This window comes from Ischnura elegans, chromosome 1, assembly GCF_921293095.1.
Source record: "Ischnura elegans chromosome 1, ioIscEleg1.1, whole genome shotgun sequence".
NCBI lineage: Eukaryota > Metazoa > Arthropoda > Insecta > Odonata > Coenagrionidae > Ischnura > Ischnura elegans.
This window is the reverse complement of record NC_060246.1, coordinates 4,288,368-4,313,303: the sequence shown is the minus strand read 5'-3', so window position 1 is coordinate 4,313,303 and position 24,936 is coordinate 4,288,368. Positions and strand designations below refer to the sequence as shown.

Genomic DNA, 24,936 nt, shown 5'->3' with positions numbered 1-24,936 from the left:
TGTGTGCTAGCCTACTGGCTATGGTTCTGAGTGAAGACTTCAGTGCCCACATACAGGACACTCCTTACAAAATCTTTATGTTAAACACGCGGATATCATCCAATATTTAGTTAATTTATGTTTATTTTAATGATCCACTGAAGCTACAACTCTTTACCATGAATACTGTTATATATTATCATGACAGGCCAATCAGGTAGTGTTCCTTAAAGCCACCATGAATTACTTCTTTTATTAACTTGGAATGGGAGTTAAATCATGCCTTTTTCGTTTTTTAAGAACTTTACTAGATTTTACCGTGGATATTTATCGTTGTCCTCTTTGAAATGAACATAAATTCATTAAGACAGAGCTTAATGAACTGTGGTCAAATTCCAATTTGTTAAATGACTAACTTTCCATTGCTCACGTGATTACTTAGGTGTGTGTATTAACTGGTGGTGGTGGCTGGGGTCTTTTCTCCCGCATGGGGGAGATCATCCCAGAATTAACTCTCCAATTAATCCAATCATTGTCCCTCTTTCCCCTCGCCCCCCTGTCCCTTTCCCTTTTCTCTGTCACCCCTGCTTTTGCTCCAATCATCCTTGCCCATTCTTCAGTTTATGCACCCAAGGAGTCGTGAACAGCTTCGTGACGGTCTGGTGAGTTAATTGGAGTCATGTTGTGTTGTCTGTGGGTGAAATTTGTCATTCTCCTTTGACTGGTCAGTTCATTTGTTTCACATGAAAGGGGTTGGGTCAATTTATTGGTTGAATATAGGTTATCATATGTCAGGGAGGCTATTGGATTAGTCTTAATGAGCAACCTTTTGCTGGATTAGATTGGGAGTGGCATTTCTATGATAAATTTTATTCATATGCCCTGTTGATAGCTTGATGATTATTTTGAAAATCATGCATTTGAATCAAAACATGCCTTGATAAGCATGGTTGTTTTTGCTTGTATACGCCTTCTGTTAGAATTTTGCACTTCCCTTGTACCTTCTCTATATTTTCGTATCATATATTTACATTGCATGCACTTTCTTGCTATCATTTATGGGTTTAGATGTACCGTTTTTGTCTTAGCATGGCATTTTCCCAAAATCCTCAGAACCTACAATGTCTACAGAGGTCAGAGAAGCTGAGCCTTAGGTAGCACGTAGTGTCTAATGGTTTTTGTGTATACAGGCATCCCCCGAGTTACGTAAGGGATGCGTTCCGGCAGACTCTGCGTAAGTCGAACATTCTGCGTTAGTGCTTCAGAGATTTCGATCGGTGGGGTGATTCTCAGCGGAGAAATGTGCAGTAAATTCTTGGTGAAGTTTCATTCAATTCACTGCGATAATCATGAACTCTTCCGCGTATTCTTATGTTATAAGATAAAAAATAAATAAACATTAATATAGTCTTGAGAGTTGCATCTCTAGCATTGCCAATCAAAATGCGTAATATTATTCCCCAAATAGACCGGTGGCGTGGATTCGGAAAAGTACGGTATCTCAATGCTACATTACTAAACTGAATACTTATATTGATTCATTATGTTATACTGCGATCTAAGGGCCCATAGTTTGCATTGTCTTTTTACCTTTAATCATTGTATCTTCTGCCTTTTATGTATTACGTTGATTGATGAATCTAGTGGTTTCATTGTCACAGTTAATAGACGTAGGAGGGGTGTCGAGGATTATGAACAAATAACGCACAAAAATACCAGTACATCACTATATTCTTAGATACATTCACACGCACAAACACTCAATCTTTCATGCACGCAAACATACTTCCATATTCTCAGATCTCAATTAAATGAGGTGAATATATCATCATTTGAATATTTACTTCGCTGGAAACATCGAAGAGTATTTCCAATGCACGAAGCTAATTAAAAGTGAGCTTTTATTCAGCCAACTCTGTCATTATCTTGCAACAACGTTAGTGAGGAAAAGCTTTCAATAATGCAGTATTCATTTATATTGGCACACAATATGAGAGAACGAGAAAATGCAGCTTAATAAAATCTTTGCAAAATACAACACGGTAACCCAGTCGCCAGAAACATGTAAACAAGTACGCAATTAATATCGTGTGTCAACTTTTTCTTCATTTTTTCGTAGCGTTCTTTGCCAACACTCAAAATTTCAATGCCTTTACGGGGGTACTAACCAATTCCTTTCCGCAATAAAGATTTCTGCTCGAACTTTATTTTCTTTTAATTCCACTGATGGAAATGTCCAAACTTAAGGATACAATTTTTAAATAGTTGAAAGTCTGAGTTTGGGAGTGAGCGCAACCACTTCCATCGCTAGAGCTGCAAATTTTCACGTTGATTGGTGACTTGGGGTTTATAAGCAATTTTTCTACTGAAATTAATGAAAATTCCTTAGAGGAATGATAAAAATGGGTCACTTTGTTTTGTTTATCACGTGCAAAACTTGATAGCTATTCGATATTTTTTCTGCCATTGGGAATGCGAGCGAATATCTACTTCATTGCGCTCGCATTGGAAAATTAACGTAATCACTTGAAATACGGTTATCACTTACGTGAGTACGGATTTACGTAAGTCGAGGCATATGGGGGATGCCTGTATTTAGTTCTGACCTGAACTGCTATCTTAGAAATATTCATGGGCATTTCTTATTCAAAAGAAGCTGGTCTCTATATTTTATTCTTATTTAAAAGAAGGCCTCTCTGTACATGTGTTCATGGATAGATGATGTGTGTACATTGAAAGAATTGTGTTGGGTTTACCTCTTGATATCGGCACTACGTTTCAGCCTTTGTGTTTTATGTATTTATTTATTTTCCCAATAACCCAAGGGAAAACATTTAAAAAAACTTATTACAAAAAGACTTCACAAAAGATATACCAAAAAACGTAAAAATAAGTTGTAAACACACTGTTATATTAAACTATTACAATAATCTTCAAAGAAAATATTAAATAAAATTAGTTAGATAGTGTTAGAGTACTTGTCATCCATTGCCATTTTTATTGACAGTATTGGACAACATATTCATTGAAACATTTGCAAAAATGCAGTTTGTATCCTGAAGATAACCTAAGCAGAATTATTTCACTCATATATATATGTAGTTGATTTTATACACCCAGAAAGTTTCAGATCATGAAAAGGATACATACCGCTTTTCATTAGTGGTGTATTATTTTTATATTAGTTTTTGCTAGTTTAAGTTACATGGTACACGGAATTGCACAATGTGACGTACATGTGAAGGTGCAATCAAAATTGCATCGTGTGAAACGGTGAATTGCTGGAACACATGGGTGGAGGCGAGAAGGCAAAATAGCCCCTGTTCTAATTTCGTTCATGCATTCGTGCAATTCCACGCCATTTTAGAAATAAATGTAGCTCTAACCTGCGCAATTCTGTGCCCCAAGTAAAACGGCCTTTAGAATTTATTTAGGCAATTTAATTGCAGGCATATCAATCATGTATTATGTACTTAAAAAGTTAGATTTTTTTGTTATTACAACAAACTTGAATTTTTCTCTAGAGGTTAATAAGAATTTGATCCCTTTGGTGTCTTTAAAACGTCAATACTTTATTTCATATATTGGGGTGTATTTTTCCTAATTGATTGTAGCTTTTGTGGTTCTTTGATTATAAATAAATTTCTTTCTTGGGTGTTATCTGCAAGTTTTGATGTATTTTCCGTTGGCAATCGTCACATAAGTGTTTCACACTCTTCAGATGCCTGCAGCACTAGAGGGCAAAAGTCAGTGGATGAAAGTGACCCAAAATTACTTGGAAAACAACCAAAAAAGCTTATTTGTATTTGTGTGACTTAATTTGACATTTCTAGTAATGAGCAAAGTAAATTCAATGAAATTATGACTAAATCTTGTGCTGTCATTATTGGATTTATATGTTTCTCTGGGGAGTGTGTTCATTTATTAGATTCAACTTTTCCTCCAATATTTTGCGTAAACTCATCAATATCCAGTAGGTTATTTTTGCAGTTCTTTCAATGCATTTTGTAGCAATCAAAATTACTTTGTTTAAATTATTATTTTTGTATGATTGCTGCAATATAAACTTGTTTCTCCGTTGGGCTCCAAGAAAGTAAATTGGTTTTTTTATTGTGTTGAGATTAAAACTGAATAATGTTGTTATTTGAGATTATATTATTTGTTGTAAGTTTGCTAATGATAGAAGTGGTCAGTATTCAAAAGAAAATTGACAAACATTGCAATATTATTTGATGTGAAAACTTGATGGTTTGTCCATTGATTTTGAAAATGTGAAAGTAACGTAGTTTTTTTTTCTGTCAAGCTCTTCTCATTATGCAAGTCACTCCAATCTTGAGTTGTGGGAAATTCCTTCTGAAACTAATATGTATGAAAAAAGATTAATTACATATCTAAAAACTATAATAGGATAACTAAGAATGTCTAGATTACTCACAAACTCAAAGCTCAAGGGCTAGATCACTTTTCCAGTTTAGATTCAATAGCAGATACTTACAATGAGGTTTCAAGCTCTCAAAGCGGGATAGCATTTAAATGACTTAAGTCAGCCCTTGATGATGTATGCTTGTTTACCAGATAAGAAGGCATAGGAGGTATTGAGTCAGCTTTGATAGTTGAGACTTAGATTTAATTAAAGGATTTATAGAGGAATGGCATTTGAATGCATTGTAGATCTTTAATCACATAAGATTCTCTTCTTATCATCTAGTTAGGGTATCCACAGTATCTCCAAATAGTTTTAATTGGAAAACCAAGGCTATCTGCCGTACAATGGGGAACTAGAGAGATGAATGCATAGGCATTGTTGATCTACGTTTCAGGATCTGGTTTTAGATGCAGGCTTCACAATACTGCTTCAAAACCCCTGCTGACCTATTATTGTTGCATTCAAATTTTGGTGTGCTTTTAAAAGGTGAAAAATGAGTATGTATTATGTAAAAAATCTCAGTATTGCCGTATTTCACAATGCAGAGAGTATGTTCCGTACACTTGAATGATAAAAATTCTTAGTATGTATTTTTCAAGTTCTAAAGAAAGAAGAACATATTTTTTAATGCAATTAGATGTTATTTAGTATGCAGATGGGAGTGACAGTAAATATTATTTTCAGGCATGACTTTGAGTAGAATAATTTAGCTTGCGAAAATGATGGTGCATGCTTGTGTGGGTCCATGAACTTTGTACAGAAGCCACCTAAGTATGGTTTTTTCCAGTGTCTAACTTTCTTTCTACCCTGGGCTCTGCAATGGCTTTGTTTATATGTATATGACTTATTCATGCAGTCCAGCATGCTGAAGGATACGTGGACGTAGTGGCAGTTTGTCTTTTGTTCATTGGTTTATTCATTGGAGTCCTTAATCATGATTAAATTTTCAGCATGCCTTAGCATGCTCACTAGAAAGTAAAGTTTTATGTCTTTGGGAAAACAACCAACCAAACCACAGAAGTGAGTGTGATCAAAAGCTTTTTCAACTACTGCTTGACTTTAGCAGCAGAGAAAATTATGAGTGGACATCAAGTTGGCTGAGCATGCGCTATGTTGTTTTCCAACCCTCCGCTGAAATAAATAATGGCCATTTTCCACTGAACCGGCAGTGTGTCTCCACACATTTCTTGGAATGTACTCATGTACATACTTGAAAATAAGCCTCGAATCCAATTCCTTGTCGTTGGAAGGACCTTTCTGATTTTTTAGATGCAATTTATTACAATTAAACAATGTGTTTGGAGGCAGTTGATTTGGTAATTAATAGGAATAAGAGTAAAGTATCTGTCAAATGCAGTAAAACTGAGCCTGTTGCGTGAGGTTGAGTGCACTCCCTGGTGTCTCTGGTCTTGCTTCAACTCATTCATGGGTGCATGTTCATCTCTTCTCCTCGTCTTCCAACTCTTCCTTCTGTGTCCATTTCGCTGTCCTTTTACTGCTTCCGAAGCTAATGGATAAATGTGATTGGCCCAAGATATTGAGATCCACCGTCTAGTCTTGGGGTCTTAATTTTTAATGAAGAGCATCGTGAAAGGCTTGATATTGTTGAAGAAGTGCCCCTTAATTTTCATCTCCAGAACCCTCAAATTCCATCGTCTGTTTTTCAAATTGTAGTGCCACTCTTGGCTGCTTTTTTTTTGAGAATTATTGGGTTGCATCACGTATAATTTTGAAATGAAGGGGCGTGATGTACTGAGAACATTTATTTGTCAATGAAATTTAGTGTGAACTAAGTTATTTACAGAATGTGGACTCCATCACTTCAAAGTGTACCATTACCAGTCGTTCTCAGGAAAGATATATTTAGCCTATCTTTATGTATGTGTGTGTAGTGCAGTTGTCCATCTTACAACTTTTCATGCACTTGCTCTCCAGGTGAATTCCAGTCTTCGTCATGAGTTTCTTATTTAAGATCGCCTAAACCGCCACTGTGCTCAGTCGCCAAAGAGACTTTGGAGTATCTTTTTGTCCTATCTTAGCATAAGGAATTCAAATATTAATTAATCCTCATTGCCCTGATTTTTCCTATAGAGCAAAATCACTAATTCCTTGAAATTCCTCTGTTTTGCTCTATTCTTCATTTATTTGATCTTGAGAAATTAGGTTATACTGGAGTGTTGCCACATCATATGTACTTAGACTCTTGTCACTTTGGGTCCACGTCTGTCTGAGACTTGCAATGCTACTATCCTCCTTCCTCAATTTTCAAATCATTTTATTATACAGCGTTACTCGCATATTTTGCTAGAATTCCTGTGAAGCATTCCACATTATCACGTGGTCACGTAATTTCAGTAACAACCCTGCTAATCCCAAAGATTGCACTGATTTAGCCACAGAGCATATTTCACAGATTCTGCAATGTTAGTGGGCTTAAATTTCCTTTATTCTTCTTCTGAATTAACTCTGAAATCCTCACGTGATCCTTTGCCTAATGCGTTGCATTAATGACGAAGTAGTTTCAAATTTTCAATGGTAGATTACTTCAAAATTCACTTTTTCAATAATGAGAACAAATGAGACCTTTTCAATCAATAACTGCAATTAAAATAGAAAATTGTAACTAATTATCAATAAAAAATTGTGCAGCTGGAGGGTTAGTCATCCCTACATTGCCTTAGAAAAAATCTGCATTATATTTAGTTCTAGGTAGCACTTAGGTTGGTAGGTAGCACTTGATGCCAAATCCTATCAAATATTTTTTCCTCAAAGGGTTTAGAAGTCCCTGTCACTTGTGTTGTCCTCTCAGACAGCGGCACAGGGATATCTGTGTACTACAGACCAACTCATGTGTTATACTAACCTGCAGTGTTCACTCTTAGATCATCTCTCTCATAAGTAAATGTATACATGCTTATAGGTATTTTGGCAATGGGCATCCATGTTTGATTACATGCTGAAATTCAATGTTCCATTTTTCTCTTTTAACTTTACATTAACAACCTTATTTTCTGAACATTACACTAATAGTTACTTGCCTTCTCAAATTACACTAACAAGATGAGACCACACGTCTTGCTCCGCATTTTTCAATGCTGTATGAAACTTGAAACTGAAAGTTTCAATGCTTTTCATGGCATTCAGAATGGCAAAAACATCTCTGAACTGATGGTGCTTCCATTGAATGGGCCTCCACTTTTGAAATAACGCTGCTTAAATACCTAAATGACGTTATGGTGATAAAAACATTTTCTCATGCCTATGCTTGCTGCAATTAAAATTAGTGAAATACTTGTCGCCGCATGATCAAAATGAAGACTACAAAATAGATACCGCCGTGGCAAAGCCTCGAACCTTCGCTCTCGGGTAGAAGCTAAAGACGCTCACCACTACACCAGCCAACCTATCTGTAAGGGACTGAGTTATTTTGGGATTATATTACGCTTGTTAAAAGTATCGCTTGAAAATTAATGAATTATAGCCAAACTAAGGCCCATTCAATGGAACCACTATCAGCTCTGAGATGTGTTTGCCGTTCCAAGTGCCATGAAAAATACGGCATTGAAAAAGGTGGAGCAAGGTACGTGGTCTCCCCTTGTAAGTGTTTCTATACTCTCTTGTTGTTTTTAATTCTTATTACCTAACAGCTAAATGTTATGAGTTCAATTTTTATACTGCAGTCGGTGAATTACGACCAGTTGAATTGTATGTTCATTCTCAGGCATGGTAATTGGTATGAAACCACAGTATACCATGCTGATACAATCAGCAATTAGAATTATCAGTATTTTATAAACTTAATCCCTGATTTCGATATGCACTAAGACTTAAGCCTGGCAGTTCAAGAGCAGCACCCCATTTGTTGAAAATGTTGAACTGTGGTTCCTCTCATTGCCTTTCTTTAAGGTGATGCCCGATTTCTTTCCCCTCTTCCTTCCTCCGTGGGACAAATGGCTGCATGGCCTTCTGTCGCATCATTTCCCTCCCCTCCCAAAATTGGTGCATGTATCCCTTTCGTGGCCCACTTTGTCCCTGCTCTTCCTTTCATTCCTTCACGATGAAAATGGTGAAAATCTCTCTCCTTGATGAAAGAACACAAATGCTAATGTCCAAACTTTCAATTCCAAAACTCAACAACCAACCATGGTTTCAACACATCGTGTGATTTTCAAGGATGAATGACCTTGAAAATAATACAATGTTCAAAAACCATGGTCGGTTGTTGAGTTTTGGAATTGAAAGTGTAGACATTAGCATTTGTGTTCTTTCATCATGGCTGTGTGTGCATTGAACTTCCACCAAATCAAGCCAGAAGCGATTTTATAGTCTCTCTCCTCCTCCATACCATCCTGACATGTTACATATACTCCTGGCTTTTCATAGGTAAATTGTATGACTGGTTTATGAGATCATTATTGCATATGATATGCTTTATATACCATCACCCCTGAGTTCAACAATCCACTTAGCATTCCGTCTACTGTATCAAAATTTGAAACTTGTGTGATGAAATCATTCATCACAGTGAATTAATTATCAAGTCTAGTGTAACAGGGTATTTTTTATTAATGCTTGCTGCAGGGCTCCTGGACAATGTACCAGTAAACCCTAATACATACATGTGTATCCACCTGTCCATTTTTTTTTAGCTTTCAGTTGTCTTTAACAACGTCTTCATTCCGCCCTTCATTTTCCTCATGCTGCTACAACATCCTCTTTTCCCCCACCACCTCCTCTGTGAATCACTCCTGTTTCTGCTTTTGATATGCTCTTTTGGTTATTGTATGACTACGTTGTTGCATGCATTCATTCATTGTTATTATTTTGCTCATTCACTTAAATCATTCCTACAGCAATCTTTCTTTCAGATGTAATGATGTTTATTCAGATGTCTTTCACAAGATATTGAGCTAGTTGCTCTATATTTATGTACATATATGAAAGTGTTATGTATTTGAAAGTCGGAAAATTTTTGCACATGAAACACTCCACCGACTTTTTCCATTTAGGTTCACTACTGGCTATTCTCCATTTTATAGTACGTAATCAGTCTCTAGCAATACGTAATTTTTTTCTTGAGAATTAATGCCAATTAGTAGTTAAAAGATGTTTAAATCAGTTCTCATACAGTAATACATATACATATGTTACGAAGCAATTTCATTCAATGGACACAATAATTGAGTTCATAATTTATTGCCATTAATTCGGATCTAAGTCTATTGATTCAAGCAAGGAAATTTCTTTGCCAAAAAAGAATGGATTTACTATCATCAATCCTGCTTTGATTACTTATAGGAAATTACTTTGACCAAAGTAGACTGGCTAAATTTAGGAATTTATATAATTTCTATAAAGTATGTAAAAAGTACTTGATATAGATAAATAAGCTATGAACTTTTTGAGAGTCCTTTTGTAATTGCTATGTCAACTAAACCATTTAGTGGTTATTTATCCAGGACTAGAGCGTTTATCCCGATGAATACCATTGTACGTATGAATACCATTTCCTATTGAATATCCACTCCCTCACGATTTGTAGATAAGGTAAATACTATGTATGTATTTACAGGGCCCATATAGCTAGTCAGAATCCCAGCTTTTTCAAATAAAATAATAATTTTTTCAAATAAATTTCAATCTTTTAAAAAGCATAATGAAAATTACGATTTTGGATTTTGACATCCTAAGTGTGGAGTCTCATGCTGTATAAAAATCATGATTCTAATGAACTTACTTTAAGAGTGTAAATCATCATTCAGGTTTACTGAGCATATTGGAGAGCTTTAATCATCATGCAAGTCATTTGGTAAATTTTTGACAGAGGCTGTGATACTTTCTTGCAGTTAATGGCTTGATTATGGCAAGCAAATAATTGGTGTCTTTTGTCGTAAAGTTGCTTTCTGGATGTTTTACTGTAATTATGTATATTATTTCAATACACCTTATATTCTCTATGTAAAATTAGTTTGTTTACAAAAGCTTTGTAGACATGCCTTAAGTTGGAGTGGAATGTGTGATGTTTTTTGTGAGCAGGAATCCACTGGCTCAAATGGAGGAGGAGAAGCGGGAGCATGAAGTTAAAATGAAGAAAATGGAGAGTGAAATGGAGCAGGTGTTTGAAATGAAGGTGCGCGAGAAAAAGCAGAAGCTACGTGACTCTGAGGCTGATGTGAGTACATATATTACAGTTTGTATGATCTTCTTTGAAGGTGCTAAGCATATTGGATTTTGTGTACACATTTCTTTTTCAAGATCAAAATATCTGTAACCTCTGACTCTGGTTTTTATTTTCAATGGAGGTTAGCATTTTGCATTTAAATGTTATTGATAAAAAAAAACATACCCTTCTTGTAAATGCTGATTTGTGGACGGCTTTACGTAATTTTCTGGCATAGAGAATGGTATTTTTATATTTTATATACCCCTTTTTCTGTGTAGCTGCTTATTATTTTATTTATATATTATTACTCTTAAAGGGTCTATATTTTTTATTATATTATGACGTTACTGGGAGCTTTCACTTCTTGGTTCAGCATACACACATTTATATCAGTGATGAAGCGGTGAGGTGAAATAATGAGATAACCATACTATTCCCAAAAGTGCAATCTCATTCTCTATAGCACAGGATGGTTCGCACTTGTCTGGGGAGTCATGGGAACTAGGGCATTGTGTGGGAAAAACTCCAAGAGGGGTAGTAAATAGATGAAAATCATGGTTGAACACTTTGAGTGTTGAGTGTTGCTGCATTAGTTTGGCAATGTGGCCGTTGGCTACCTAGCTGAGTGGCTTTATGTTTCTGCTACTATTATAACAACTGTTTAACTTTATTTCACCATACACCATACTGCATTTTTTCATAAATCCTTATGTACGAATGCTTTGTCATTGACATAAAGTAAGGAAAAATTGGAATAAAATTCTTGTTATAAATCATGAAAGAGTTGGGGAAATTGAAAGAGGAAAGTTGGTGTGAACCCTATTGTAGTGTTCGAGTCTATGATACCAAAATACTTACTGTATGATTAAATTGAAATTTTTTTTGGCACAGAGCATTCTATTAGATGCACAAAAGAAAATTCTGATATGGTAAGTTTTCTTGTGCATTTTATGACATCTCATGTGATTGTCTTCTAAATTTGTCAATATATTATGGTATTAGGAGCCCCTGGCTCAGGAACTCAAGGGCCTTGTACATTTTATCACGAAATACATTTAATCCAATCTTGACCATCTTATATGTATGTATATGCATCATATGTCATCTAGGCATATTTGGTGCTGATTATTGATTACCTCAAAGTAGACCGAAAAAAGTACACCCATGTCTCGTATAGCGCAAGGGATGCGTTCCTCGGGGTCTTTGCGCTATACGAATTTGCGTTATACGAGAGCGTTTTATCATTGGGAAGATAGGGATGCGTTCCTGGTAGGATAGGTCTTGGGTATTGAATTTCCTCTAAAACATCTATATTCCCATAAAAAGCCTTAGAAAACATTATTTATATAAATTTTTATAGTTTAAAACATCTTTAAAGATAGTATGCTTGCATTCAAAGACTTTTATTCACGTTAAAAAAAATTCTTACGTGCTTTTGAAATTCCCTCCTGTCGTGCGGGTGGGCTAACATCTGCTATCTCAGGGGATCGTAATGCGTTGCCGGCAGTTGACGATTTTTCAAACTAGTCTAAAAACAACTATTGTGTCACCCAGGCCCTTTTGTCGCTCATCGAAATGACAGGAAAATGCTACTTTAAATGCCATTTCATAGCTAGCGGAGTTTATGAATGATAAATCATTTTAATTAGAAGTCCTCCGAGTCATTAGCAGCTACGTGAAACAGTCTTTAAATGCCTTGAAACCTGACCCAGGTTTTCCTTCCCTGAAAATAAATGAACGAGAATGCATTCTTTTCCAAAAGAATATCGTCTCATCAACACTAAAAACTAGTTGAGGGGGAAAGGAGCCACTTTCAATAACAGCTTGGAGTTCATCAGAAAATGTTGTGGTGGCTGCGCTATCAACACTTGCATATTCACCTGATATCGCTGCACTGAAAATACCTGCTTGCCGTTTAAATGCTGGAACCAACCGGAGCTTTCACTAAATGTCTCGGAGCGATTACCACTCTCGTCTTTTTGTACTGATTCTCTATGAACTTTCCGTATGTGTAGACCGCTTGGTTGAAGTTGGTGCGGCTGAGGTCACTGATGTTTTAACTTCGTCTTTATTCAGAATAAGGCATCGTACGTTTAAACTTCCGCGCAATATCCCTTTGACGCTCTCCATTTTCAAAGCAATTGACCTCTTTCAATTCCTCTTCTAGGTTTATAGTTTTTATTGATAAATTCTTGATTTTTCTACACGCATTCCTATTTTTTGCCATATTGTCTTGGTTTTTACTCTGTATGGCTCTATCTAAATCACCTTCCACTGCTGAACTGTATTCCTGAGACGCAGAAGGCCTAAGACTGCGGGGAGGGAACGAAGCCATTGTGTTTGAGACTCTATAGCGGACCCTTTTATGTGTTGATGCTATTCATGCGCAACTCGGCCACCGCTCCATTTCTCCCCCGTGAATACCGATGACCTTGAAGACTTTAGCGTAGACCCTCTACCTGGAAGTCAATAGCCCGATAACCTATGGCGGCAAAAATTACGTCTCAACCAGTATTGCTTTAAAAAAACTCATTTCCACTAGCCCCACGCTTAATTAACGATATAAATTATATATTATCATTCTGTTAAGGAGACGAGATAAATTACTTCGGTAAGCCGGCTATCTGGACCCAATGACGAGTAATACTTTTGGCCATTGCACAGCAATAGATTTCGATTAATATATAAACAAAAAAGAAGCTTTGAGGCAAGCAATAACATTAATATGCGTAAAATGATAGAAATTTCGTTTGTACTTCGCGCAAGTTCACGTTTTATCACGAGAGCGTTTAAGAGTTTTGATTAGGCTACACTGCGTTGCAATGTTTCCCTGAGGAACGTATTTGCTCTATATCGAAATTGCGCTAATCGAAATTGCGCTATACGAGACATGGGTGTATATTGCCGAGCAAAATGTTATTTTGAGCCATTTCCCTTTTCATGCAATTTTGGTGAAATGCTCATCACATCAAGGATTTGGGCAATAGACATAGACATGCAGTATTCATTGCATCCAAGTGCTAATTTTGTTTATTTAATTCAGTGGATACAATATAATTTTTTGATATTCCTTTCAGCTTCAAAGAAGGCATGAGGCTATGAAGAAGGCATTGGAGGCACAGCAGCAGGATCTAGAGGAGAGGCGGAAACAGTTTGAGAAGGAAAAAACTGCGTGGGAGCAATCCAATGGTGTCACTCTCGATGAGTTGCGGAGACGCTCTCTTGAAGCCAACTCCAAAGAGTGAGTGGAAATTAATATATGTTCTTAATTTATGCTTGTTGCTCCTCTTCGCTGATTTGTAAAATCAAGTTATATGTTATCATAATGGGGCTCACCTATGTCAATAAAATCTATGTGTAGGTATTTGTTTTTCAAGTTTGTGGTTTGATTTTTCTGTTTGTGATTGCATGAAAAACTCTTGAATGATGTTAATATCCAAGTTGATGATATATATTGATACAGTTGATTTATGCCTGGATTACCAAGTGTATTTCTTTAACTTCATGTGAGCATTATCCTGTCCAGCAAAACGTATGAGAATACAGCACACTCCCCATTGGATAATTAAGGTGGAGAGATAATCGGCTCCAATAATCGGAAAACACAGATAACCCAAAATTTCAACTTAAATGTCTTGCGATGTTCATAATATACCTAAAACAAACAATATATTATTATTTATGCAGTCATTCTGTTATTTTAGAGTGCTTCCTGGACCCAATGAGAGCTTTCTTTGCCAGTTCCCGATCTTTTTAGCGGCGATAACATGGTTACATTCGTATTATTAATTCTCCATGTAAGGCCTGGTATCAAAAACCACACTCATGAGGATGTGTGATCATGGATACAGAAAATTGGTTTGCACGAACACTTAAATACCACTGCTCGATGTCGGAAACCACCCTGTCAGGCACCACGCCATGTAGTCGCGTCTCGCACAAGTTGCGTGGGTTGCAACTGCTGCGGGAAGGGTGTGTATCCGTGATCACTGAGCACGGTCGTGCACTGCGAGGCTTGGAAAACAGGAGCACGGTGCTCCCGTGAATGCAACTAGTGCACGATCGCTTCCGTTTTACAAAGGGGATTCTAACGGAAATAATAAGCCTGCTGTATCTTAGCATTATGCTGTAATTCCAATGATTTTGCATCCGATTTTTGTTTAAAATGAAGAACACGGAAATCAATTGAGTGAGAGTGAAAATCATGCATGGATAATCCGCAGGCAAATGATCGGGAGCCTGCTGTACTCATCCATTCTTACTGAAGCCCAATTCCAAGTATGTACCAGTGGGTTTGAAATTCTCACGGCTAAACCAGCAGATTCTGGAAATGAAGGGACACTTGATTACTCATTCTTGTATTCATTTCATTAAAAGCTTTCCTGTAATACTTTCTCACTCCTGATGATAATGGCAGGTTTATAGGCTAATGGAAATGGATTGACCGATTAGCTTAAGGATTCAGAGAAATTTGTGGAAAAGTCATAAGAGGGTCATTCCATGTCAGTTCACCCAGGCATGGCACCCACCGACTCTGATTTTAATGAAATTTTTGTCACTAGCTACTATCACCTATCTAATGACCCATGTAAAATATTTCCTCTCTCACTCTCATAGTTGGCAAGATATGAGGAGTCAAAGTTTGAGATGTTTGCTCAGAAGTGGCGCTAGTGGGAGTCAAATTCCAGAGTGCAGGGCACAGGGTAAAAATTCATAACTCAGAAACCACATAATATATTTGAATGAAATTTTGACCCCTTGTCTATCCAAGTGCATAGCTTCCATAGCAATGTCTTTTATTCCCCTTGCATTGTTATGTTAGCCAAAATGATGTCAACAGTTGTTAATTAACCGATTTTTTTAGCTCAAAAACATAACTTCATATTTTCAGAATTATCACCAAAAGGCAGAGCAGTTAACTCATCCAATTTTTTTTAAATTGAAGGTTAATATGTGCTCCAATATACTGTGAAATAAAAATGGTGGTGTTTTGACTGCCACTATGAGTATTTCAGGTTTTACTTTTTTTTCTGCTCCCGTGAGAGGGATTTTGGACACGTACTGTAAGATAATAAGTATAAGTGTATCCATACCTTCATGAGGATGTATTTGAAATATTGGTCAGTAAATCTAAGACCAAACATGTAGTCTAGTGAATGTGGCTCTTGTTCATACAATATTTTTAAATAACAATACTTGGCTTGTGGCAGCTGAGGGGAAAAGAGTCCAAATGGCTCAGAAATGTGAAATGATGCTTTTTCCTGGAATTTACCCATTTTTCAAGTGTTTAGCATATGGAAAAATTGGTATCAACATACATTAGACTCTTACTGTGCATAAAGAGGATAAATGGAAATACTAATTTAAATAAAATTATTTAAATAATACACTTTAATGTGTTTAAGGCATCTCCCGAACATCTCTGGAGGCTCTCTCGGGCAACTAAACGCTTTACAATACCACCAATTCCATCGCATGGGGATTTTCCATATGGGTGCATAAATTTCACTTTCACATCATGTTCTTCCTCGTGTTTAGAAATCACTAATCCAAAAAACCAGTGGTCTTCATAAGCACATGCAATGTTCAAGTTTGTTAAGATCTGTGAAAAAGTGATTAAATGAGTCCCGCTGAACTGGAGTTGTACAAAGTTAGCCTCACTTTCACAGAAGAAGTACGGTCTTCCAATCCCTTAGTGATGGAAGAGCTGGCAGAGCAAATGGTATTACTTATAGATATGCAGCAGGTTGTCACAAATATCCACATTCCTTGATGGCAACTGGAGTATTAAATTTCTATTTCACTGGGAGAGATAATGCTGACATTATGTGCCCTTCTCCCCTGTCTCACATATGATTGTATTACATGACAAACTTGAGAATGTAATACAATCCCACCTATTCAGCCTCACTTCTCAGTGTTATTCCATCTCCCCAAGGAATAAGAGAATTAAGTGCAACCTCTACATTAGGAAGAATAAAATGTTACAATGTATCATAGTGAGGGCATGATAAATAAAAATAGATTCTAGGGTACCAGGATTCTAGGGTATTTAGTCTTCTGCCAAATCTTCTTGTGTGAAGATGCTCCATGGGTGTCCAAGTTTATTCTGTGTGTACGATCAGTGTATTTTTACCTGTACATTAATTGTGTGTGCTATGAGTTAGGGGAAGCTGCTCATTGTGAACTTCGACATTAAAAAAGGTTAGTGTCTCCACTATGCTTCAAAATGAGCAAATTTTTTAAATGTGCAGCATTGGAAAAGTAACTGCATCTGATTGCCTCAAAAAAACCTATACACCAGTGGTGTACCTGGGGAAGTCCTATCCAATGTCTGCGAACATCACAGAATATACTATTTGAAAAAGTATAAAACCTACCAAATATATTGTCTTGATCCTTTTAAGAGCCACAAGAAGAAAATATCAAAATCACTGAGAAATGTAAATCTTGAATTTGCAGAAAAGGCCTGTAAAATCCCAGCTCTTCGGAAATTAGTGCCAGGAATGAAAATATGCCAGCCATGTAGGAAGGAAGTACAGAAACACTCCAGGTTTGGAAATGAGCTTTCTGATGTTGAAGAAGTAGATAGTGACAGCAATGATAGTATTTTGAATTTTGAAACTACAGTATCCCAAGAAAAATCAACTGAACTACTTAACAGAATGCTGCAATGAAAATGAAAAAGCAGGAGCAATTTCCACAATTTTAAATTTATTAATACGACCGGTTTCGCTTTTCAGCATCATCAGGTACAAAAATATCAAGTGCGCTGTGCTTAAATAGGAAGGTAGGAGGGGGTGGTGGCGGTAAGACGGGGGAAGGGGACGGAGGGAGGGTGTACAGTCACGGGGCTTGGGAAAACTGAGGATGGGGTTAGAGAGGAGTATGACAAATACACTAATTGTCCTTAATGTCTTCCTCCAAGGGGAAGGTGGGAAGGCCCCTGGTACCCTCTCCGCTGGGTTCCAACGCTCCAGTCGCTCGGTCCGGTCACCTACCCCTGGATGCCTCATGGTGTCGGCCGCCGAGGAGGATGAGGGGGGGGGTGGGCAACCGCGTCCTGGGGGAAGGGGGGGAGGGGGAATGGCTAATGGAAGTCAATGGATAGGAGGGGTGAGCTGGTGTAGTACAGAAGTTCGTTGAGGAGGGGCTTATTACTCTTTTTCCTTATGTTAATTTCTATTTGTTCCAGGGCATCAAGTTTCCTTCCTTTGTCGGCTACGTGGAGAATCACAGGATCAAATTCACAATCATGGCCCGAACTTAACAGGTGTTTTGCTACCATGGATGTCTCATCACCGTTTTCTTTGCACTTCTTGTGTTCTTTCATTCTCGTGGTGAAATCACGTCCTGTTTCACAGAAATCCACACAAGAAGTGCAAAGAAAACGGTGATGAGACATCCATGGTAGCAAAACACCTGTTAAGTTCGGGCCATGATTGTGAATTTGATCCTGTGATTCTCCACGTAGCCGACAAAGGAAGGAAACTTGATGCCCTGGAACAAATAGAAATTAACATAAGGAAAAAGAGTAATAAGCCCCTCCTCAACGAACTTCTGTACTACACCAGCTCACCCCTCCTATCCATTGACTTCCATTAGCCATTCCCCCTCCCCCCCTTCCCCCAGGACGCGGTTGCCCGCCCCCCCCCTCATCCTCCTCGACGGCCGACACCATGAGGCATCCAGGGGTAGGTGACCGGACCGAGCGACTGGAGCGTTGGAACCCAGCGGAGAGGGTACCAGGGGCCTTCCCACCTTCCCCTTGGAGGAAGACATTAAGGACAATTAGTGTATTTGTCATACTCCTCTCTAACCCCATCCTCAGTTTTCCCAAGCCCCGTGACTGTACACCCTCCCTCCATCCCCTTCCCCCGTCTTACCGCCACCACCCCCTCCTACCTTCCTATTTAAGCACAGCGCACTTGATATTTTTGTACCTGATGATGCTGAAAAGTGAAACCGGTTGTATTAATAAATGTAAAATTGTGGAAATTGCTCCTGCTTTTTCATTTTCATTATGTCACGTTTCCACTCCATCTCGCCTTAAACCTCAGACTAGAATGCTGCAAGATAGAGAGGAGTCACTTTTAAAATTTCATGGCATATCATCTCACAGAAGGTCAACCTATGCTAAAAGGAAAGTAGAGTCAGCATGCAGTAATTTTAAAAGGAAAGTTAAAAGAGTTCTTGATAAAGAATTATCTCCAGAAAAGGATGACCCAAAACTGCCAAAAGAACTACTTCAGAAAGTACATGATATGGATGTGCTCGTAGACTTAATCAAACAAAAAGTTGACACATCAAGCACTCATCAAGGAAAGGTACATCTGTTATCATTGGTACCAACTTCATTGAGCAGGAAGAAAGTAATGGAAGAGTTTCATGTGAGTGAGTACACTGCCTGCCAAGCAAGAGAACTTTTCAGAGACAATGGAAAATTGGCTGCACCTGAATTGAGAAAAGGGAAGGCAAATATAAAACATTACAAATAGTTAGGACTTTCTATAAAAGTGATGAGTACTCCAGAATGATGCCTGGAAAGAAAGATTCCATTAGTATCTCCAAAAATGTTGTACATGTTCAGAAGAGATTATTACTTGCTAACTTGAAGGAATTGTATTCCACTTTTAAATTTGACTTCCCCAGAATTAATATTGGCTTTACTAAATTCTGCAACCTAGGTCCAAAATGTTTTGTGGTAGCAGGATCTCCTGGAACGCATTCAGTGTGTGTTTGCACAATTCATTAAAATGTCAACCTACTGCTTAATGCCTGTAATATAGAGGAAACAAGCCAGGACCTAATTGGTTATTTAGTGTGCTCAAGAAAAAATAGGGACTGTATACTGCGACATTGCTCTCAATATCCTTCACGTGAAAAATTGAAAAGCTTACTGCTGAAAAAGTTTGAAGAATGTGACCCCGGAGATGAAGTTTCATACAGTCAGTGGGTTTCCCGTGACAGATCTCAACTGGTGAGCTTCACTGCGACATTTGATGTGTACCGATTAACTTTAATTGAAAGAGTGGAAAAACTGGTGCCCCATTCATTTATTACGAAGGTACAGGCTAACTACCTTAAGCAAATGAAAGAAAATCTTGGACCCCATGAAGCAGTTGTTCTCCTTTACTTCAATGAGAACTACTCATATGTCCAAGATGAGGTATTATCCAAGATGAGGCACAAGGGTATCACTGGACAAGTGATAGTTGTACAGTACACCCTGTTGTGATTTATACTCGAGATCACCTGACTAAACAGCTTATTATTTCCAGTTTATGCATCTTGTCAGATGATTTGGAGCATGATGTAGCTTTTGTTTATGAAACCCAAAGAATAATATTTTGCTTTGTGAAGGAAAATTTTACTTCAGTCAAAAAATTGAGTTACTTTAGTGATGGTTGTGCAGGATGGTACAAGAACTGCAAAAAATTTCTCAATCTTTGCAAGCATTACCAGGATTTCTCTTTAATGGCATCATGGACATTCTTTGCTACAAGCCATGTAAAATCCCCATGTGATGGAATGGTGGTATTGTAAAGCGTTTAGTTGCCCGAGAGAGCCTCCAGAGATGTTCGGGAGATGCCTTAAACACATTAAAGTGTATTATTTAAATAATTTTATTTAAATTAGTATTTCCATTTATCCTCTTTATGCACAGTAAGAGTCTAATGTATGTTGATACCAATTTTTCCATATGCTAAACACTTGAAAAATGGGTAAATTCCAGGAAAAAGCATCATTTCACATTTCTGAGCCATTTGGACTCTTTTCCCCTCAGCTGCCACAAGCCAAGTATTGTTATTTAAAAATATTGTATGAACAAGAGCCACATTCACTAGACTACATGTTTGGTCTTAGATTTACTGACCAATATTTCAAATATATCCTCATGAAGGTATGGATACACTTATACTTATTATCTTACAGTACGTGTCCAAAATCCCTTTCACGGGGGCAGAAAAAAAAGTAAAACCTGAAATACTCATAGTGGCAGTCAAAACACCACCATTTTTATTTCACAGTATATTGGAGCACATATTAACCTTCAATTTAAAAAAAATTGGATGAGTTAACTGCTCTGCCTTTTGGTGATAATTCTGAAAATATGAAGTAATGTTTTTGAGCTAAAAAAATCGGTTAATTAACAACTGTTGACATCATTTTGGCTAACATAACAATGCAAGGGGAATAAAAGACATTGCTTTGGAAGCTATGCACTTGGATAGACAAGGGGTCAAAATTTCATTCAAATATATTATGTGGTTTCTGAGTTATGAATTTTTACCCTGTGCCCTGCACTCTGGAATTTGACTCCCACTAGCGCCACTTCTGAGCAAACATCTCAAACTTTGACTCCTCATATCTTGCAAACTATGAGAGTGAGAGAGGAAATATTTTACATGGGTCATTAGATAGGTGATAGTAGCTAGTGACAAAAATTTCATTAAAATCCAAGTCGGTGGGTGTCATATTGAAAATTTCTGGGTGATTTGACGTGGAATGACCCAAGATTGTTTTATATGTGACGTTGAAAAATGTGGAAATTTTGATAAAATGGTTGTTTTAAGGTTTTTTTCTTTTCACTTTTAAAAATTAACTATGCTTGGAAAACATATTTGCTGCCATTTGATTAAAAACTGACGTTCATAGTTTTTTATGGTAAATTAGAAAATGAAAATTTCAGCGAAGTTAAAAACACAACACCCTTTTAGAGCATTTCAGTTGACCCTGCATGATGAAGGCCCAACCCCCCACAACATGCCACATGGATGGTCTCAGAGATCACATTCAAGTGTCTCAAGTACATAAATTGTATTGCTCATTTATGTATCTCCCTTGAGAACAGCTTTGCTTTGTGGTAGCTGTGTTCTTTCAACAGGTTTAAATAAGGAAATGATGCTGTTCTCCTTGCGGGAAAGTTAACATTCCTAGATTTTTTCAATGATAATATTATTTCATGCTTCACAAAGCTTAGGGCTTCTGATACGATCAAAACATTTTCAGCATATGAAAACTCACTTGTGCTCAATGTAAAATAGCTTAACCCATTCAATGCGGATGTCATCCATGAATGACATCCGCGATTTGCCACCCGTGCGGATGTCTTTCATGAATGACATGGCCTTAGGTCCTATCTCTTGCATTATAACGCTACCACGCTCCGCCCCTTCGGTTTGCTGCCACTATGCCGCTCTTCAGTTGGTTCCTAGCTTCTGTCTAGAGTGCTCCGTTTCTGGTTACGCCAATTTTTCTTTTTTCTACAGATTTTTGAATTTTGTTGTGTTTTTTGAGACTTTTGGTGAATAAGTTTTTATTTGAGAGTGCTTTAGTCTTTTCTGTTTAGCGTTGATGTCTTCTTGAAGAATTTTTTTTTTTCTGTTCAGAAAAATTATGGTTTTAAAAATCTTGATTGTGGTTATATTGTGATAGCCAGTAAATTTTTCAGCATACAGTAAGTCCTCGTTCTACGTCACCCCGTTTAACGTCATTTCGCGATAACGTCACGAAAATTTTGAGACCGTCATTCGTTTATCGCACCTTTGCTTCGCGATAACGTCAGGTCTGGTCAGGTCTTTTAAATTTCGCGCGAGAAAAAATGCGAAGCGGCGGGCGTTGCAGGTTGTTCGTTTTGTGGGCGGTAATACAGTCAGTCTAAACGAAGTGTAAAACGGTGTGTTTAATGTCAATTTCGATTACGTTTATAGCAAATTTTCTGCAAAATGAATTCTTAGGTAGGTGCGCAAATGTTAGGTGCGTAACTGTCAAGTAAAGTTTTAGCAAATTTTACTTGACATAACGGTTTTCTGGAACCTGAAAAGTGATTTCTAGGAATTTATCCGTGTAGAACTTGGAGTATTTGTCGTCACTTTTTCGCCGTGTTCTCAATAATCTTAGTTCCTGTAACTGCGACGATGTTTCAGTGATGATGATGCCCAGGCGACGCTCGAACGGGTGACCACCATAGCGAAGCCGAAAAAACAAATGCGGGAAGATACAAAAATGGAGAAGGATGTACGTCGCTGCTGGTATTGCCGTCGATGAAGACAGGGACTCGTATTTATGCCATAGTTTGGCATTCCCATTGTAAAAAATGGCCCAAATATGATACGCTAAAATTTTTTCGCGTAGGAATTGTGGGGTCTAGGAGCCGATATTCACTTTTTACATTGTTCCTTATGGGATATTGTGCTTCGATTAACGTCGTTTCGTTTATCGTCACATTTTTCAGGAACGGTACGTGACGTTAAACGAGGACTCACTGTACCGATATTTCGAGAATCTATGGCAACGGATGACATGGTTTGGCAAACAGTGAGATCATCATCACACTCGCAATACTCGTTGAAATTCACCTCTCCAGCAATCTGACGCCACTCTTATTGGGGGAAAGGAGTAATTTCTGCTTCTTCTATTGTGTGATCATCTAATTCACACTCTAAACGATTGAATCCCGCAGCTTTGAAGCAACTGGTGATATTTTCTTTGGCTACGGAATCCCATGCATGTTTGACCAAGTGCATGGCATGGATAACATCTATCTTCCGCTCAGCTGATTGAAGGTTTGTCAGCCTCTTTTGCACAAGTAATTTTCTGTATTTTTGCTTGAAACACCGGATGATGCCTTGGTCAAGGGGCTGAAGGTGACTTGTCGTGTTTGCAGGAAAGAATTCCAACCAAATGTTCCTGAGGTAACTGGTATCGATGGGATGAGCAGCGCATTGATCGATAAAAAGTAAAATCTTTCTATTTTTTCCTCCTATTTTGGCATCAAACCCACGCAAAAAGGTTTTGGAAAGAGAGGTCGTCATCCACGCTGACGGGTTAGCTTTCTATTGACAGGGGAAGGTTCAAACGTTCTTGAAACACCTTGGGTTTTTAGATTTTCCGATAACAAGGGGCATCAGTTTGTCAGTCCCACTCTCATTGCAGCACAACAAAACTGTCAGTCTCTCTGTGTTTAATTTTCCACCGTGGTATTTTTCTCCTTTAAATGCGTATGTTCGATCTGGTACTAAATTAAAAAATAAACCACTCTCATTGGCATTGTAAATGTCATCGGGGCTGTAGCCTTCTAGTAACTTTGGCAGGTTTCTATTTTTCCAAGTTTCAACGACATGAAGATTGACACTGGCTGCCTCACCTCGCACACATCGGTAAACTAATCCATATCTCTTTTTAAAACCATCGATCCAGCCATTTGAAGCATGGAAATTTTCAGTGCCCATTTTCACAGCCAAATGCATTGCCTTTTCTTTAACGGCACATTCGAACTCTGCGCTTGTTTGCACCATTTAAGAAGAACATCTTCCAGTTCTGGAAATTTCACATCACAAACGTGCTTTCGCTTTTTGTCACTCTGACTTATGATTTTTTTGCGGTTTCTTACAATCGTGCTTAATGTGGATGCAGGAATGTTTAACCTTCGCACTAATTCCACTCGCTTTACGAGTGGATTTCGGTCCACTTCCTCGAGAATTTCGATCTTTTCTAAAGTTGTAATCTGCTTCACTATTCGTTTTCTCTCCATTTCAATTGTAATTTGACTGCCCTCGCTATGATAACTCGTGCAATAGCAGCAACTGCCCACTCGCGAAATTTGTGCAGTGGGTGGCACTTCAAAGGCAACAGAAGGTGAGGAGCTCAGGGTGGGGAAAATGGGGGCCTCTCATTGGCTGCAGTTTTGCATAGTCAGACATTCCCGAAAAATGGCCGCATTTTATTTTTCATCACGGAACAAGAATTGAGAAATGAATTTTGATAAATCACGGTCGTAGAAAGAGAAATGTGGAATGAACGTAAGAATGTAAGTGGCTGATAATAATAAATTAAATCGTGAATTTGGAGGTTTACAACCCTTGAGGAGATACCGAGAACGAATTGCGGGTTGCGTCACGGCAAGCAATTGAGCGTACTAATCAGGAAAGTGCAAGGAACGTTTTCAAACGTACTAACCAGATACTTTTACCTGTATTTTGTTCGGATGGTACCGGGACCGAGAGAAATCGCCATACTAAGGAGGAAAACGTACTGAGGAGGAACGTACGAACCAAGTTCCACTGTATAAGCATTTTAACTAGAGATGTGCGAATAGTATCCGCAAATACTCTAATACCTCGAATACTAGAAAGTATTCGATATTCAAGGTCTCGAATAGTTATGCTAAGGGTGCTGTCTCAAATACCTCGAATACTTTGAATTTCGCGTCATACTCTATCGCATGCACGTATTTGGTAATTGACTCGGAAAAATGTAGAGAACTGTAGTCGTTGAGTGCACGCAGCACCGTTTTAGGCAAGTTGACGAATTACATCAAATTCGTGGATTATAGCGGTGAAAAGAGTTTGACGAGGGGACAATT

General features: G+C 37.8%; 1 protein-coding gene across 7 annotated transcripts in view; it reads left to right on the top strand.

Moving 5' to 3' along the window:
• LOC124154797 (septin-7) overlaps positions 1-24,936 on the top strand; it is a 125,453-nt gene that overhangs the window by 88,990 nt on the left and 11,527 nt on the right. For 6 of the 7 annotated variants that reach the window (XM_046528673.1, XM_046528671.1, XM_046528672.1 and 3 more), the window contains 3 exons: positions 600-641; positions 10,442-10,577; positions 13,646-13,809. In XM_046528673.1, coding sequence (XP_046384629.1) covers positions 600-641; positions 10,442-10,577; positions 13,646-13,809 — 342 coding nt within the window. The remainder of the gene's footprint in view (positions 1-599; positions 642-10,441; positions 10,578-13,645; positions 13,810-24,936) is intronic. The other variant, XM_046528670.1, reaches the window with a different exon arrangement.